The following is a 13,746-nucleotide window of genomic DNA, read 5'->3' on the forward strand; positions in this document are numbered from 1 at the left end:
ACGATCCAGAACGCTTCTAGGCCTAAGGCGCCTTTAGGACTCAACCTCGCCTTACTCACCAGATATTGCATCTTTTGATTATCAATTGTTAAGATTCCGGTAAGAACTTCAACTCACTGTATAGCATGAAAGGCGCCTTGTACAGTTTTTTTACGAGAAAACAAAGAAGTTCTGAGAAGATGGAGTTCTCAAGTTGCGTGAAGGATTCTGAAATATTGTGGAACAAAATGGTACATCTATAATAGAATAGATGTATGTCTATAACTTATGCTTTTGATTTCTTCCTTAGAATCGGCACGAATTTTTCCGGACAATATTTAGCATTATTTAAGAATTAAGGGTTATAGGTTAACGAAATCATTCATCACGATAATATTGCGGGTTTTTTTTGGCTAGGTTCATTATAGCCGCCAGGTCCCTGTGAAAGCGAATGTCATTAATAGACGAGAAAATTTTTCGCAATCAACGATCACGAATGTGCAATATCCATATCTAGTCGCGGCATCCGGGTATTGAGACAAAATACTTGATTACTTTGTTCTTTGATTACTTGAAACACGTGGTCCAGACTCCGACTTAACTATTCCCGCTAAAATTGATCATTATAATATAAAATCATTATAAGACATAATTTTACTTTAAGATTTCTCACCACTCGAAAATTAATATAATTCTCAATTACATAGAATACATATTTGATACGCAAAAGTAAATTTCTATTGATCATTTTTATTTTAAAAGTGTGTTCAATCCATTGTCATTGTCCCTTCTCGAAAATGGAGCACAAAGCTCAATGCAGTTAACGCGAATAGTAAACTAATGTTATTATGAATCTGCGGATCAGTTAAATGAACAGCATCTGGAATTGATATCGTCTAACGTAACAGCCGGTCAGCTTTAAAAAAATACTCGAGAGCAGATTCACAAGTGATATTTTGATATGGATAAAAAGATAACTTTAATGGAACTCGGATGAAAATAATGGGCTTCCCGGACAATGTTTAAAAAAATGGAAGAATTCGAAACAAATCGCTGCTATTAATAAGGCTATCCATTTTATCAATAAAAAGTCACAAGAGGGTTGTGTCCGAGACACGACCGCATTGTTGACGTAGGATTCCGTTAGGCTATCTGTTAAGTTTGGATATTTGTGAAGAATTACATCGTTTAAATCATTATGGCCTTGAAAAGGGCCGCGTTTTTCGGTTGTTTGTTCACTCCACCAGTGTTTACCGAGTGATGATGACAGAACGATGTTAAACAGTCGTTGAATGGTGCGTATCAGATAAAAGGTGTCGAAGTGGAATGAGATATGATGAAAACCATCCTCTGTGACCCTAAACGAGATGCCTCCTGTGTTATGTATGGATGAAATAACGAAAAAAAAATTCCCCAATGTAATATAAGATAATTACCAATACCGAACACAATTATCGATTTTTCTCATCAGTAAAAACATGTTACTTTAATGTAGAGAAAACATATTTGAAATGGAAACATATTTAATTTGTAATTTTCTTTTATAATCTTTATTACCTGAGTGTTTATTCAATCCAATACGAATTTTAATTGAACAACACTATATGTATATGTAACTATATGTAAAGCATATGAGAAATCACTTTTCCACTTTTCCAATTTTCCTCGCCGTATAAACTTTCCCTGGGTGAAAATGAACAAAGCAACACATACAGCTTAAACCTAACGACCCGTTTCCGAGCGGGAACCTTGGTTTTTATTTATGAAAATTGAAACAAATATATATCAAGTCATTTTTAAAAGAATTGCTACCATATACAATTTTACACTTACACTTGTGCTAGAAGTTTTACAATGCATGATCGGTCATTGATATGGAATTTCACAAAGCAACCAACATAAAAGTTTCAAATTTAAATTTTATTTGCTAGAATTAATCGTATCACTCACCTTACTTGCAATATAAAAATGCCCCCGACTTGCATATATAATTGCAATGTCGCTTTCCCCTAGGTAGCTTGGTTTTGATGTCTCTGTTAGGGAACACATTTCGGTGGGAACAAAAGCTCCCCCTACTTTCATGTATTTGCAATGCCGATTTCCCCCAGGCAGCTTGGTTTTGATGTATCTGTTAGGGAACCACCGCATGTGTCGTCAATTTCGACGAATCAGAAGTGGGTATTTCTGTTAGGATAGGGGTTGCGATTTTTCAATTGTTCGATAGTTAATTTCATGATTTCATGTTTTCTTCAATATAAAAAATTGGAGTGCCGAAATCGATTGACGCAAAAATTTCATCAATCCATCATGAAATGACTGAGCAATAAGCTTTGGAAATTGGACAATTTTTACGATGTGCTCGATTTTCGATTTTAAAATTGTACCCCAATATGTTCCCGAAAGACGTTATCCTACGTCAAAACATGGAATAGAAACAAACTTGAAATGAAATTTAGGCGAAAAAATTGAATAGGGGGAGGGGGGTGTCTTAAATCAGCTTTTTCTATCCACGAGGTATGTGGACAGCCCCTTATATTAATAATTCCATTCCATTCTTTGTTTTTAAGAGGCTTTAAACTTTGCAGTTCATTCTCCTCTAACATATTAATGAATAAGTCGACTAATCGATTATATTGAGGCGACGACAATTTTTGTTTCAGACATACCATCTGAAAATATTCGATGTGTTGATGAACAATTAAATTGAAAATCAGACATCACTAGCTACAAAGTTCATTTCAAACACCACTGCGTAAAAGCTTCACCCCGTGAGAAGCGCCCATAACATTTGCAATAAAGCTATTCCAGTACAAGCTTTGAAAATATAACACGAAAGCTCTATCTCCCGTTCCCACTGTTTCCATCCTTCTCGTCTTTTCCACAATCAGTCATATTCGCACGTAACAGCGCAACGTGTAACGCAGCTGTACAGCCCTGCGTTTTTCGAACAGTTCGCAACGCCACCGTTGACAGCTGTCAGATTCGAACAGTTCGCAAGCTCCAACACATCACTGCCTGGCTGTTTACGTGTAGACCGCGACCGCCGTTCCTCGTTGACAGCTTTCCTCCACACGCTCACAGCGCTCATTCATTTCGAAAAAAGTCGTCACCGGGGAAAGGCTCGCGTGCTGCGTGGCCTCGTCAGAGTCAGAGTGGCTCAGAAATTAGGGGAAATTTTCCTTTCCGAGACTGTGTAGTGTAATCTGCGTACGTAATATTTAGAGCTGAATCCTGTGGATTTATCGATCGAATATCGTGGGTTAAATTGGTGCAAGTTTAACTTTTCTCGAAAAGAGAAATCGCCCTTTTTTCTCCCGAAAAAGTGTGTGCCAAGCGTGGAAGAAAAAGAAGCACAGCAAGATGGGGAGTAAGTGGCCTAGAAATTGCTGTGTGAAAGTTGAAGTGATTTTATAATGAAAATTCTCTTTTTCCCACTTCAGTTAAGTTTCTGGAAATCATTAAGCCTTTCTGCAGTATCCTGCCTGAAATTGCGAAACCAGAGCGCAAGATCCAGTTTCGAGAAAAGGTTCTGTGGACGGCAATTACTTTGTTCATCTTTTTGGTATGCTGTCAGATCCCGCTGTTCGGTATTATGAGCTCGGATTCGGCCGATCCGTTCTACTGGATACGTGTCATCTTGGCCTCGAATCGAGGAACGCTTATGGAGCTCGGTATATCGCCAATCGTTACGTCGGGACTGATCATGCAACTGCTGGCTGGAGCTAAGATTATCGAAGTCGGTGATACTCCGAAGGACCGAGCGCTGTTCAATGGAGCGCAGAAACTGTTCGGTATGATCATTACGATCGGTCAGGCTATTGTGTACGTAATGACCGGAATGTACGGCGATCCGGCGGAAATCGGAGCTGGAGTTTGTCTTCTGATTATCATTCAGCTGTTCGTTGCTGGTTTGATAGTGCTTCTGCTTGATGAGTTGCTCCAGAAGGGATATGGTTTGGGATCAGGAATTTCACTTTTCATTGCGACCAACATTTGCGAGACTATTGTGTGGAAGGCATTCTCTCCGGCCACTGTCAACACCGGTCGTGGTACGGAATTCGAAGGAGCCGTGATTGCTCTGTTCCATTTGCTCGCGACCCGTCAGGATAAGGTTCGTGGACTGCGTGAAGCCTTCTATCGTCAGAATTTGCCCAATTTGATGAATCTGCTCGCTACCGTGCTCGTGTTTGCTGTGGTAATATACTTCCAAGGCTTCCGTGTGGATCTACCAATCAAGTCGGCCCGTTATCGTGGTCAATACAGCAGCTACCCAATTAAACTGTTCTACACCAGCAATATCCCGATTATTCTGCAGTCTGCGCTGGTGTCCAATCTCTACGTCATTTCACAGGTGAGTTGAAAACTCAAAGTTGGTTTAAAAACAGATATCAAACTTGAAACTTTCCCAGATGTTGGCGGTTAAATTCCACGGCAACTTCTTGGTTAACCTGCTCGGAACGTGGGCTGATGTCAGCGGCGGAGGTCCAGCTCGTGCCTATCCGATCGGTGGTCTCTGCTACTATCTGTCGCCTCCCGAGAACCTGGGCCACATCGCTACCGATCCAATCCATGCCATGCTCTACATTGTGTTCATGTTGGGCAGCTGCGCGTTCTTCTCCAAGACCTGGATCGATGTGTCCGGCAGTTCGGCCAAGGATGTCGCCAAGCAGCTTAAGGAACAGCAGATGATTATGCGTGGCCATCGGGAGAACTCGATGATTCACGAGCTGAACCGGTACATCCCAACGGCGGCGGCTTTCGGTGGACTTTGCATCGGTGCGCTGTCGGTCATTGCGGATTTCATGGGCGCCATCGGGTCGGGCACGGGTATCCTGCTAGCCGTAACGATCATCTATCAGTACTTTGAAATCTTCGTCAAGGAGCAGAGCGAGATGGGTGGAATGGGAACGTTACTCTTTTAAGCAGGACCGCAGAGATTCTCATTGAAACACAAATCATCCAGTTTTTCTTGTATCCATTCTCATACAAATGATAGTTCTTGTTCTCAACTGTCTGTTCATTTTTGTTGAACATAATCGGATAGATGCTAGGGACGAGGTGTTGATTTTTCAGTTTTTCCTTTCCTTTTTGGTTTGAATTACGATAAATACGCTTGAACACAGTTACTGTTGTTTGCAATTAGAGGTAGAAGAGGACACGGCGAAAGAATGTAATTTATTTTTACAATCACACAAATACAGTAGATGATTGTGTTCTCACAAAAAAAAACAATTGAAACCATAAAAATCGAAAAAAAAATTGGCGAAAAATTCATAGCAAAAAGACAACCGATCATTACAAGCAATAGGCAGGAAGAGGAAAAAATCGAATACAAAAACAAACGACGAAAAGGAAAACTAAAGAGATTTTAAGACTTTTCCTATTAATATAAGAGAGCATTTTGTGTTTGTTTATTTTGTGTAACAATGAATAAAAACAGAAAACTAAAAACAGTTTAACTTGGCAACGTGTACAGAAAGAAACTCAAATTGGGAAGAGCTGGAACTCAGAGCAGATCTGCCTTAGAGTCATCCGCTCTCGAGAGAGTAGAAAGAAATCGGACTAGACCAGTGGTGGCCAAACTTTTGGGCACTACGGGCGCCTAATTGTTCAAATGTTAGGCTGCGGTCTACCAACGTTGACTGTATCAAAAAGTCATTAGAAAATTAATTTAGTACTAAACAATAAAGTTTGAACTAGTATTGGGCGATCTTGCATCGATATTCAGAATATCGATCTTTTCTTCTTTGATTTCCGATTTTTTGGATCGATTCTTTGTACTCCAAAAAAATCGCAAAAATCGATCTTTTCGATATTTTTGATCGTAGAAATCTTTTTGTAAATTTGTTTTTCTGTGAACATTGATTCCGTTCGGGTGCGGAGGATAGCGCTCCTATAGGAATCGCCTTTTAACAAACGGTTTCATCTTTCGGAAATATATACGGTATATAAATCGAAAAAAATGTAGATACTATCGCTGAATGCTCATCCATTTTTCGATGGATTGAAGAAATGGTTTCAAGCGCCCCCTTTTAGCTAAAGTTTTTTTTAAATATATTCAAACTCATCCACATTTTTTTGCATTTTCTCACAAAATTTGCTCCGCTTTCTAACGATCAATCTCACCAAAAACCACCTGACAAAGTAGCATTTTGTAAGCAGTTTTGTAAATTTGGTCATTACAAAACAAGTTGATATACACACACAACACGTGGAACGCGACAGGGCACAACACTTACGGTTCTTACAAAATTAAAAAAGGTTGGTAAATTTACCTTTTTAGTCGACTGCTTTCGGGCTCGATGCTGCCTATCTACGGGACGATGTCCGACTGATTACAACACAAAGAAACAGCTTTGTACTGGTATAGTACACGTCAAGAAAGATGAAGTCACTGGATGTTTAGTTTGGTCAAGTTGAATAAATTCGATGTAATCGGAGCTTCAAACTCATTCATAGGCGGCGGCTCAGCAGTGTGAATGTACACGGATTTCCCATGCATTTAAATGGGGGGCCTTCCTGATTCAGTTTTTGGGTCTCGCGTTGTCTCAGTCAATTTCATGATTGAGCCCCGTAGAGTGAGCTGCTACACTGGATTCGTTGGGTCGCTTATTTTCCACGGCCTTTCTATGCTCCCTCAAACGTACCTTTAGCTTACGACGGGTTTGGCCAATGGGTACGCGGGCAAGATTTACACGGAATTTCGTAAATACCGGAATTTTCGTCCGGCGGGATCATATCCTTGAAAGAACACAGAAGGTCTTTCAGTGTATGAGAAGCTCTTATAGGCTGTTTGAAACCCGTGTTGTTTAGGCACTCCTTGAATGGCATTTGTCACTTTCGGGTAGAATGGAAGGCTGATTCTCTGAATCTCCTCTTTTTGCGGTTGAAGTGTGGTAGCGTTCGGAATCATGGGAAATAATCTTTTCGATGACCTAACGGGACTTGTGAAGTGTTATGGGGAAAATTATGAAATCCGAACGACTGAAAGTGAAATCTAAATCTCCTCACAGAAACTATTCTACTGCTACCTGGAAATATTAAAATTGGATTTGCAACGAAATTCGCAATCAACAAGCCAGGAATTCCGCAAACTTTCCGATGAAGGTTTCCTAATATTTCGTACCAGCTATCGTGAGTTCTGTTGTGGATTTTGAAAGAAATTGTTCATACAATCCCCTTTGTCATATCGCACTCGTTACCTAACGTGTATTAACCTCGATGTGATTTTCAACTTTCCGGATATAGCGAAGAAACGGACGGAGTTATGCTCAGCAATTAATCAAGCCAATGAAACGAAATTTGGCATATGGATGTTTTAGGGTGCAATAAATGATATCATTGTCATTAGACTCTACATCTCTCTAAGGGGGGGCTGCTATACAAATGAAACACAAATTTCTGCATAATTCGAAAACTAATCAAGCAAATGAAACCAAATTTGGCATGTGGAGGTTTTAGGGTGCAATGAATGTTTTTACGGTACTCCACCCTCCTCTCTAAGGGGGAACTGCCATACAAATGAAAGACAAATTTCTGCATAATTCGAAAACTAATCAAGCAAATGGAGCCAAATTTTTCATGCGAATGTTTTAAGGGACACGAAACGTTTCCATGGTGAATAGACACTCCTTCCCTCTCTCTGATGGGGGGGGGGGGCTACTGCAATACAAATTTCTGCATAATTCAAGAACTAATCCAGCAAACTGAACCAAATTTGGCATGTGGAGGTTTTAGGGGGCAAGAAACATTACTAAGATGGTTCAACACTCCTCCCACCTTTCTGAGGGAGGGAGGGGGTCTGCCATAGAAATGAAACACAAATTTCTGCATAACTCGAGAAATAATCAAGAAAATGAACCAAATTTTACACGTGAAGGTTTTAGGGTGCAATAAGTGTTTCTATAATGATTAGACTCTCCATCCCCGTCTCTAAGGGGGGGCTGCCATACAAATGAAACAAAAATTTCTGAATTACTCGAGAATTAATCAAGCAAACGAAACCAAATTTGGCATGTAGAGGTTTTAGGATGCAATAAATGTTTCTATGGTGGTTAGACACTCCTCTCGCTCTCTAAGGGTGGGCTGTCATACAAATGAAATACAAATTTCTGCGTAACTCGAAAACTAATCAAGCAAATGGAGCCAAATTTGGCATGTGAAGATTTTACGGGGCACGAAACGTTTCTATGGCGAATACACTCCTCCCCCTCTCTAAGGGGGGCTGCCATACAAACGAAACTCAAACTTCTGCATAACTCGAGAACTAATCAAGTACTATTTGGGATGATTGGGTTTTTGGGTATGAGAAATGTTTCTATCATGGTATGACACCCCTTCAAGCATGACAATTGAAAATTTTCGAAAAAAACCGAAGGGAAAGGGGAAAATTCGGAAAATTAAATTCCCATATGTTCTATTATTACATAGAAAATTGATTCGAAACTGGAAATTGATTTTAACGTGATTAAGCGCACTCATATATCTTCTTCTATCTATATCAAAAAAAGGATCGCCGGATGTGTTGGTAAGAGCAGAACTCTAGGAAGGAATTGTTCTATTTAGTGCTGTCTTTATGCTATCATATTTTCGGTATAAAACATTTATTCCAAGTAACGGGGAAACATGTTATTTGCAAGTGGTTGAAGAATTTTGAACGAGAATTGTGTCTGAAAATAATCTGATATTATAATGATGAGTTTTGTTAGAAATACTAGGAATTTTATGGTAAAAGGTAAATTCAACGGTGTCGATTAAAAGATCATTCAATGAACAGTTCTGCGATTGGACCCATGAACTTGCGCTTAGTAAGAAAACGTGAATGTTTGAAGGTATTGATAACAAAAAAAAACAAATTTTGGGCGAGACGAAGTTTGCCGGGTCAGCTAGTATCAAATAAATGATCAAAGATTGCATAACTCTTGGATGAAAATTATCGCTCAGTCGCAGAAGGCTTCCAATTTTGACCTTGTTTGTGAAAAAAGTTCTGAAATTATCGCATGCATCATTGAAGAGAGAGGATTTTCTTCGAAAAGCACGAACGAGGCTAGAAACTCGAAGATGTTGGTTGACACCCAGAGAGATGCATTTTTGATGGTAGCGAAAATTAAATGCTCAAAAAGTGTTGAAAGTTGAACTGGATTTGTAATAACGCTCAATAAACATAATACGTTTAATTCAACTTCTTTTCTCTCATGGGGTTCTCATGGCATCCAATAGAAACATTCGTATCATTGAAAAAATAGTAGTTGAGTTAAATCAAGGCTCTGGGACGCATTTCAAAGAAAAAGGAGTCAGATTCTGGGTCATTAAAAATGCTACTTACTTCGTGTTATTTGTTTCATCTCGTCTCATATGCTCCTATTCCTGCTAAGCATTTTTATTCACCTTTTTTTTAACAAGACAGATTTTCTGTGTAATTTTATTATGGATTCTAGGGTCAATTCAGGAACTGTAAATTCGTAAAATCGTGCTCCCGTGGCCGAGTGGTTAGCGTCAAACCTAACATGCCGGGGGTTCGGGTTCGATTCCCGTTCTGGTCGGGGAAAATGACGCAATGCTACGTTGAGACGGCGGAGTTCCTCTAGGAACGTTAGTGCCATATAAGAAGAAGAAGAAATTCGTAAAATTTCATGAACATGATGGTATTACACGACAAATATATTAAAAGAGAATATTTACTATAAAAAAGACAATAAATTAAACATATTTTTTAAAATATCTCGAGAATGACTACATTTAGAAGGAGATTTATAATGGGCTTTTTTGTTTTAAATCACATCAGAAATCATAATTTGTGGCTAAAAATGATTGTTCGTCAAAAATAGTTTTACCATCTTGAACCCATTTTTAAAATTTTCTACATGACTTCTATTTTATATGAAAAATTTAAAAAAATAAAAAATATGTATTTTGAATTAAAGTTTTTTTTGTAAATAAAAAAAGAGTGCTAATTTTTTTTCTAAGTGTATTTTTTTCATGTTTAGACATCAATACGCTATAACTCTTTCTAAGACACTATTTCGGTACGACTCATAGTTTTTAGATATAAACTAGCTGACCCGGCAAACGTTGTTCTGCCATAAAAATTATTTCTAGTGAATATGTTGGCCACGAGAGAGGCCACGTATTTCTGACAATCAGAAAATGGAAGAAATTTTTCATTGGAAGATTGGATTTCTCTGAATCAGAAGATTCTTCCACTTGTCATCCAATAAACACGGAAAAGTAACTCATATTGAACCACAATGTATATGCTTTTCAGATAATCCGTAATTACTGCCAGAGAGTAAAAAATTGTAAGCACTAAATTTTTTATGATCGATTTAAAACAAAACCGTGGTCTTTCATTGACTACAAGTACTCTTCATAATCACGCTAACCCGCTAACGAAACATATTTTTTTACAAAATTAAGAATAGTACTTGAGAATACATACTAAAGCTTGTTTCGGTTACATTTTGGTCGCATAAAGTAGGACATTTCTCAGTATAGAAATAACGTACAAAAAAGGGAAGCATGTGATTTTATAGATTTTTTAATGAACTTTAAGCGAAAAATTCAATTTATTCGTCCGCTGTTAATATTCGAACTTTGCGAACGTTTTGTTTGATACCACCTATCTTTTTCTGCACAGTAACACAGTAACTGTAACCGTATTTGCTATCTTGTTCCAACACTTTTCGGTCTGACTGAACACCGATCCTATATAAGACAAATGGGACAATAAACATTCAGTTAAGATATCTTGCAAATTTTACTGTAATATTTTCATTTCAAATCGTTTGTAAAAACTTTTTTTTTGAACTATTGGGCAAGAAATTCTTCCTCATTGGCTCGGCAGTAACTATAAATCAATGAAAATTTATTTGAAAAGCATTCAAATGTATCAAACGTACCAGTATCCATTTCAAGGTGGAATAAATAGAATTCCAGAATAAGAAAATCACTTTCACAATCACTTTCAATTCACATCAAAATCACAATCACTCAATTATTCCATACTCTGTATGCTATAGCAAAGCGTAGCCAGCAAAAATCTGAATCGAACACTATCAATACCTTTTTTTTAAATTTGTCATTCAGTTCGCTCTGACTCATTACCGATATTATCATCTTCAGCGTTCAGTGCGTTGTTTGTTTACCTAGAGGTAGATAGAATGAGGATCTTCGGTGACGACTCATTGTTATGATTCATGCATGGAACGAATAATCTGGTTGAAATCATTTCAACCGAACATTTAACTTCCACATCGAATGAATAAGGAAACAGATTGTAACAGCTTCATCTTACGTCTATTCAGGGAAATGCCACTCAAATTGTTTATCCAGCTAGCTCAGATGAGCAACAATTTTCTATTTGGCATCCGAAAATAGCTCGCTTGCTTCATTGTAAGTCATACTACAGAGTCTCTCGAACATGGGAACATTTCCAATACTGATTTAGTTTCTAATCAGGCGTCAGGCTGTAATATCAGCCACAACTGCTTGGAGATTGTTTCGAAACTGAGTCAAAGGGCCTAGACGGGTAAGGGAGTAAAAAGTGTCCCCACACCAAATCAACAGCTGTATGGCAAATATTGTATAGGATATTAAATAAGAAATTTTGGCGGTTTAATTGAACCCCTATGTGGTTTGACGTAGGATCTATAGTGAAGAACGTACTTTTTCGTTTATTTCACGCCATCCTCAAAAGCTTCGAGATAAAAATTTGAAAAAAATACTGAATGTGCATCTTACTACGACGTATCAATAAAAATTAATAAAACAATTTTTGATAAAAAAATTGAAATACTGAAAAATTATTGAAATTTTGAATTTTTTTTTTGAATTTAGAGATTCAGTACTACTCTAATTCATATTTAAATGTGTTCCTACGGCTTTTCTAGATATGTGTGATTTTTTTCAATGTTGCGCGATACAAAAAATTTTTTTTTTATATTTCCAAAGGGTCTGGCTGGGTAAGGGAGTAAAAAGTGCCCTCAAACCAAATCACCAGCTGTATGGAAAATATTGTATAGAGTACAAAATAAAACATTTTGACAGTACCATATATTTGGGTCCTTATATGGTACACCATTGGATCTATGGTGAAAAATGCACCTTCTCGTATTTTCACGCCATTTTCAATAGCTTTGAGACAAAAATATGGAAAACAAAATACTGAAATTACATCTTACTAAGGTGTATCGATCAATATTTTCAAACAATTTCTTCATCAGAAAATCAAATATTAAAAAAAAAAATTAAATTAATTTTCATTTTAATTTTAAATTAAATTTCAATTTTTTTTATTCTTCAGTACTACTCTAGTTTGTATTCAAATTTCTTCCTACGTCTATTTTAGGTATATGTGATTTTTTCAGAATTTTTAGAGTGTTTTTCGCGGTACAAAAAATATATATATATTTTCAGGCAAATTTTGAAAGAAATATTACTTTGAGACCCACTTTTGCTCTAATTTAAATGCATTCGTATGTGTTGTTTTTTTCCACATGTTCATAGGAGTCAGCAGTACGATAGAGCTCTGTGGGAAAAAATGAAGTCCTTGTGGAACGATCATTCGGATTAATGAGAAAAACACTTAAAAACATCCAATAGTTATTTTTTTTTAATCTTACAACTGAAAACCACGAATACAATAAAATAATCGATTTCAAGAAAATGTTTGTGTCTCGCAATGCTCTTAAACATTCCGGAAAAATTGCACCACATGTAGAAAAAAAGACACATACGAACGCATTTAAATAAAAATTAGTACAGAAGCGGGTCTCAAAGTTACATTTTTTTTTTCAAAATTTCGAAATGCCAGAAAATATATCAAATTTTTTTGTACCCCATATTTAATTTTTTTTATAATTAAATTTTTTGATGAAAAAATTGTTTGAAGATATTTATCGATACACCTTAGTAAGATGTACATTCAGTATCTTTTCCATATTTTTGTCTCAAAGCTATTGAGAATGGCGTGAAAAAAAACGAGAAGGTGCATTTTTCATCATGGATCATATGATTTTTGATAATTTTTCTTGATACATCGTAGTAAGATGATACTATAACATAAGGCCCTTTGTTTGCTTGCCCTGTATGTAAATAACCATAAGTTCAGCTGAAAAATATTTGCAAAGATTGTTTGAACAGCTACTTATTGAATAGATGCAACGGCAAAAGAATGCAATGAAAAGAACGGGAATGACTTCATGTTATAACACAAAATAATCAGTATACTTACCACCCACCCACCATTCATTCAGTTAGTATCAGAAATGATGATTCATTTATATTTACCTGTAATGAGAACAAACAAAAGAGAAAGTTAGAAACTCAACACAGAACACGCTTAAATAATAATGTAACAGTTTCCTTAAAAAAGTTCACCAGACGGATAACTTCATCCATCATCCACCACAAAGCTTTTTCACTTTTTTCAAACACCACAATTTCGCCGAGGATATCAAATTGCTCATTAATCACATCCTAAAAACACGGCGCGTATTCTCACCTGAAACACTAAAACACAGACGATGTCGCCCCCTTCCTAGGGTATGGAGAGGGGGATGAAGGTTACACACAAAATTGAAACCACCGTTCCAAGACGCTTCCCCACACACCGGCCGGCCAAAATCGATAACGTGTTCCGCTTGAGTTCATCCACCCGAAATCCCAACCAAACACACCAGCAGAGTCACCGACCAAATTTAGCAGCCCAAAATCAGCCCGACTCTCGCATCCCAACCGACCGCTTCCCCCTACAACCCCGCGAATTGT

General features: G+C 37.4%; 2 protein-coding genes across 6 annotated transcripts in view; one reads left to right on the plus strand and one right to left on the minus strand.

Annotated features, from left to right (window-relative positions):
* Positions 1-13,746, minus strand: part of LOC129770491 (ecdysone receptor) — a 680,728-nt gene that overhangs the window by 420,502 nt on the left and 246,480 nt on the right. The gene's annotated exons all lie outside the window — the stretch shown is intronic.
* On the plus strand, positions 3,019-5,433 carry LOC129770492 (protein transport protein Sec61 subunit alpha-like). Its single transcript, XM_055773369.1, has 3 exons — positions 3,019-3,346; positions 3,420-4,330; positions 4,389-5,433. The coding sequence occupies exons 1-3, from the start codon at positions 3,340-3,342 to the stop codon at positions 4,899-4,901; spliced, it is 1,431 nt and encodes a 476-aa protein (XP_055629344.1). The 5' UTR covers positions 3,019-3,339; the 3' UTR covers positions 4,902-5,433.

Source organism: Toxorhynchites rutilus, chromosome 2 (assembly GCF_029784135.1).
Source record: "Toxorhynchites rutilus septentrionalis strain SRP chromosome 2, ASM2978413v1, whole genome shotgun sequence".
NCBI lineage: Eukaryota > Metazoa > Arthropoda > Insecta > Diptera > Culicidae > Toxorhynchites > Toxorhynchites rutilus.

Excerpts from the sequence above, each read along its gene's own strand:
- LOC129770492 (XM_055773369.1), top strand. Across the intron at positions 4,331-4,388 it reads ATCTCTACGTCATTTCACAG|ATGTTGGCGGTTAAATTCCA; the intron begins GTGAGTTGAAAA and ends AAACTTTCCCAG.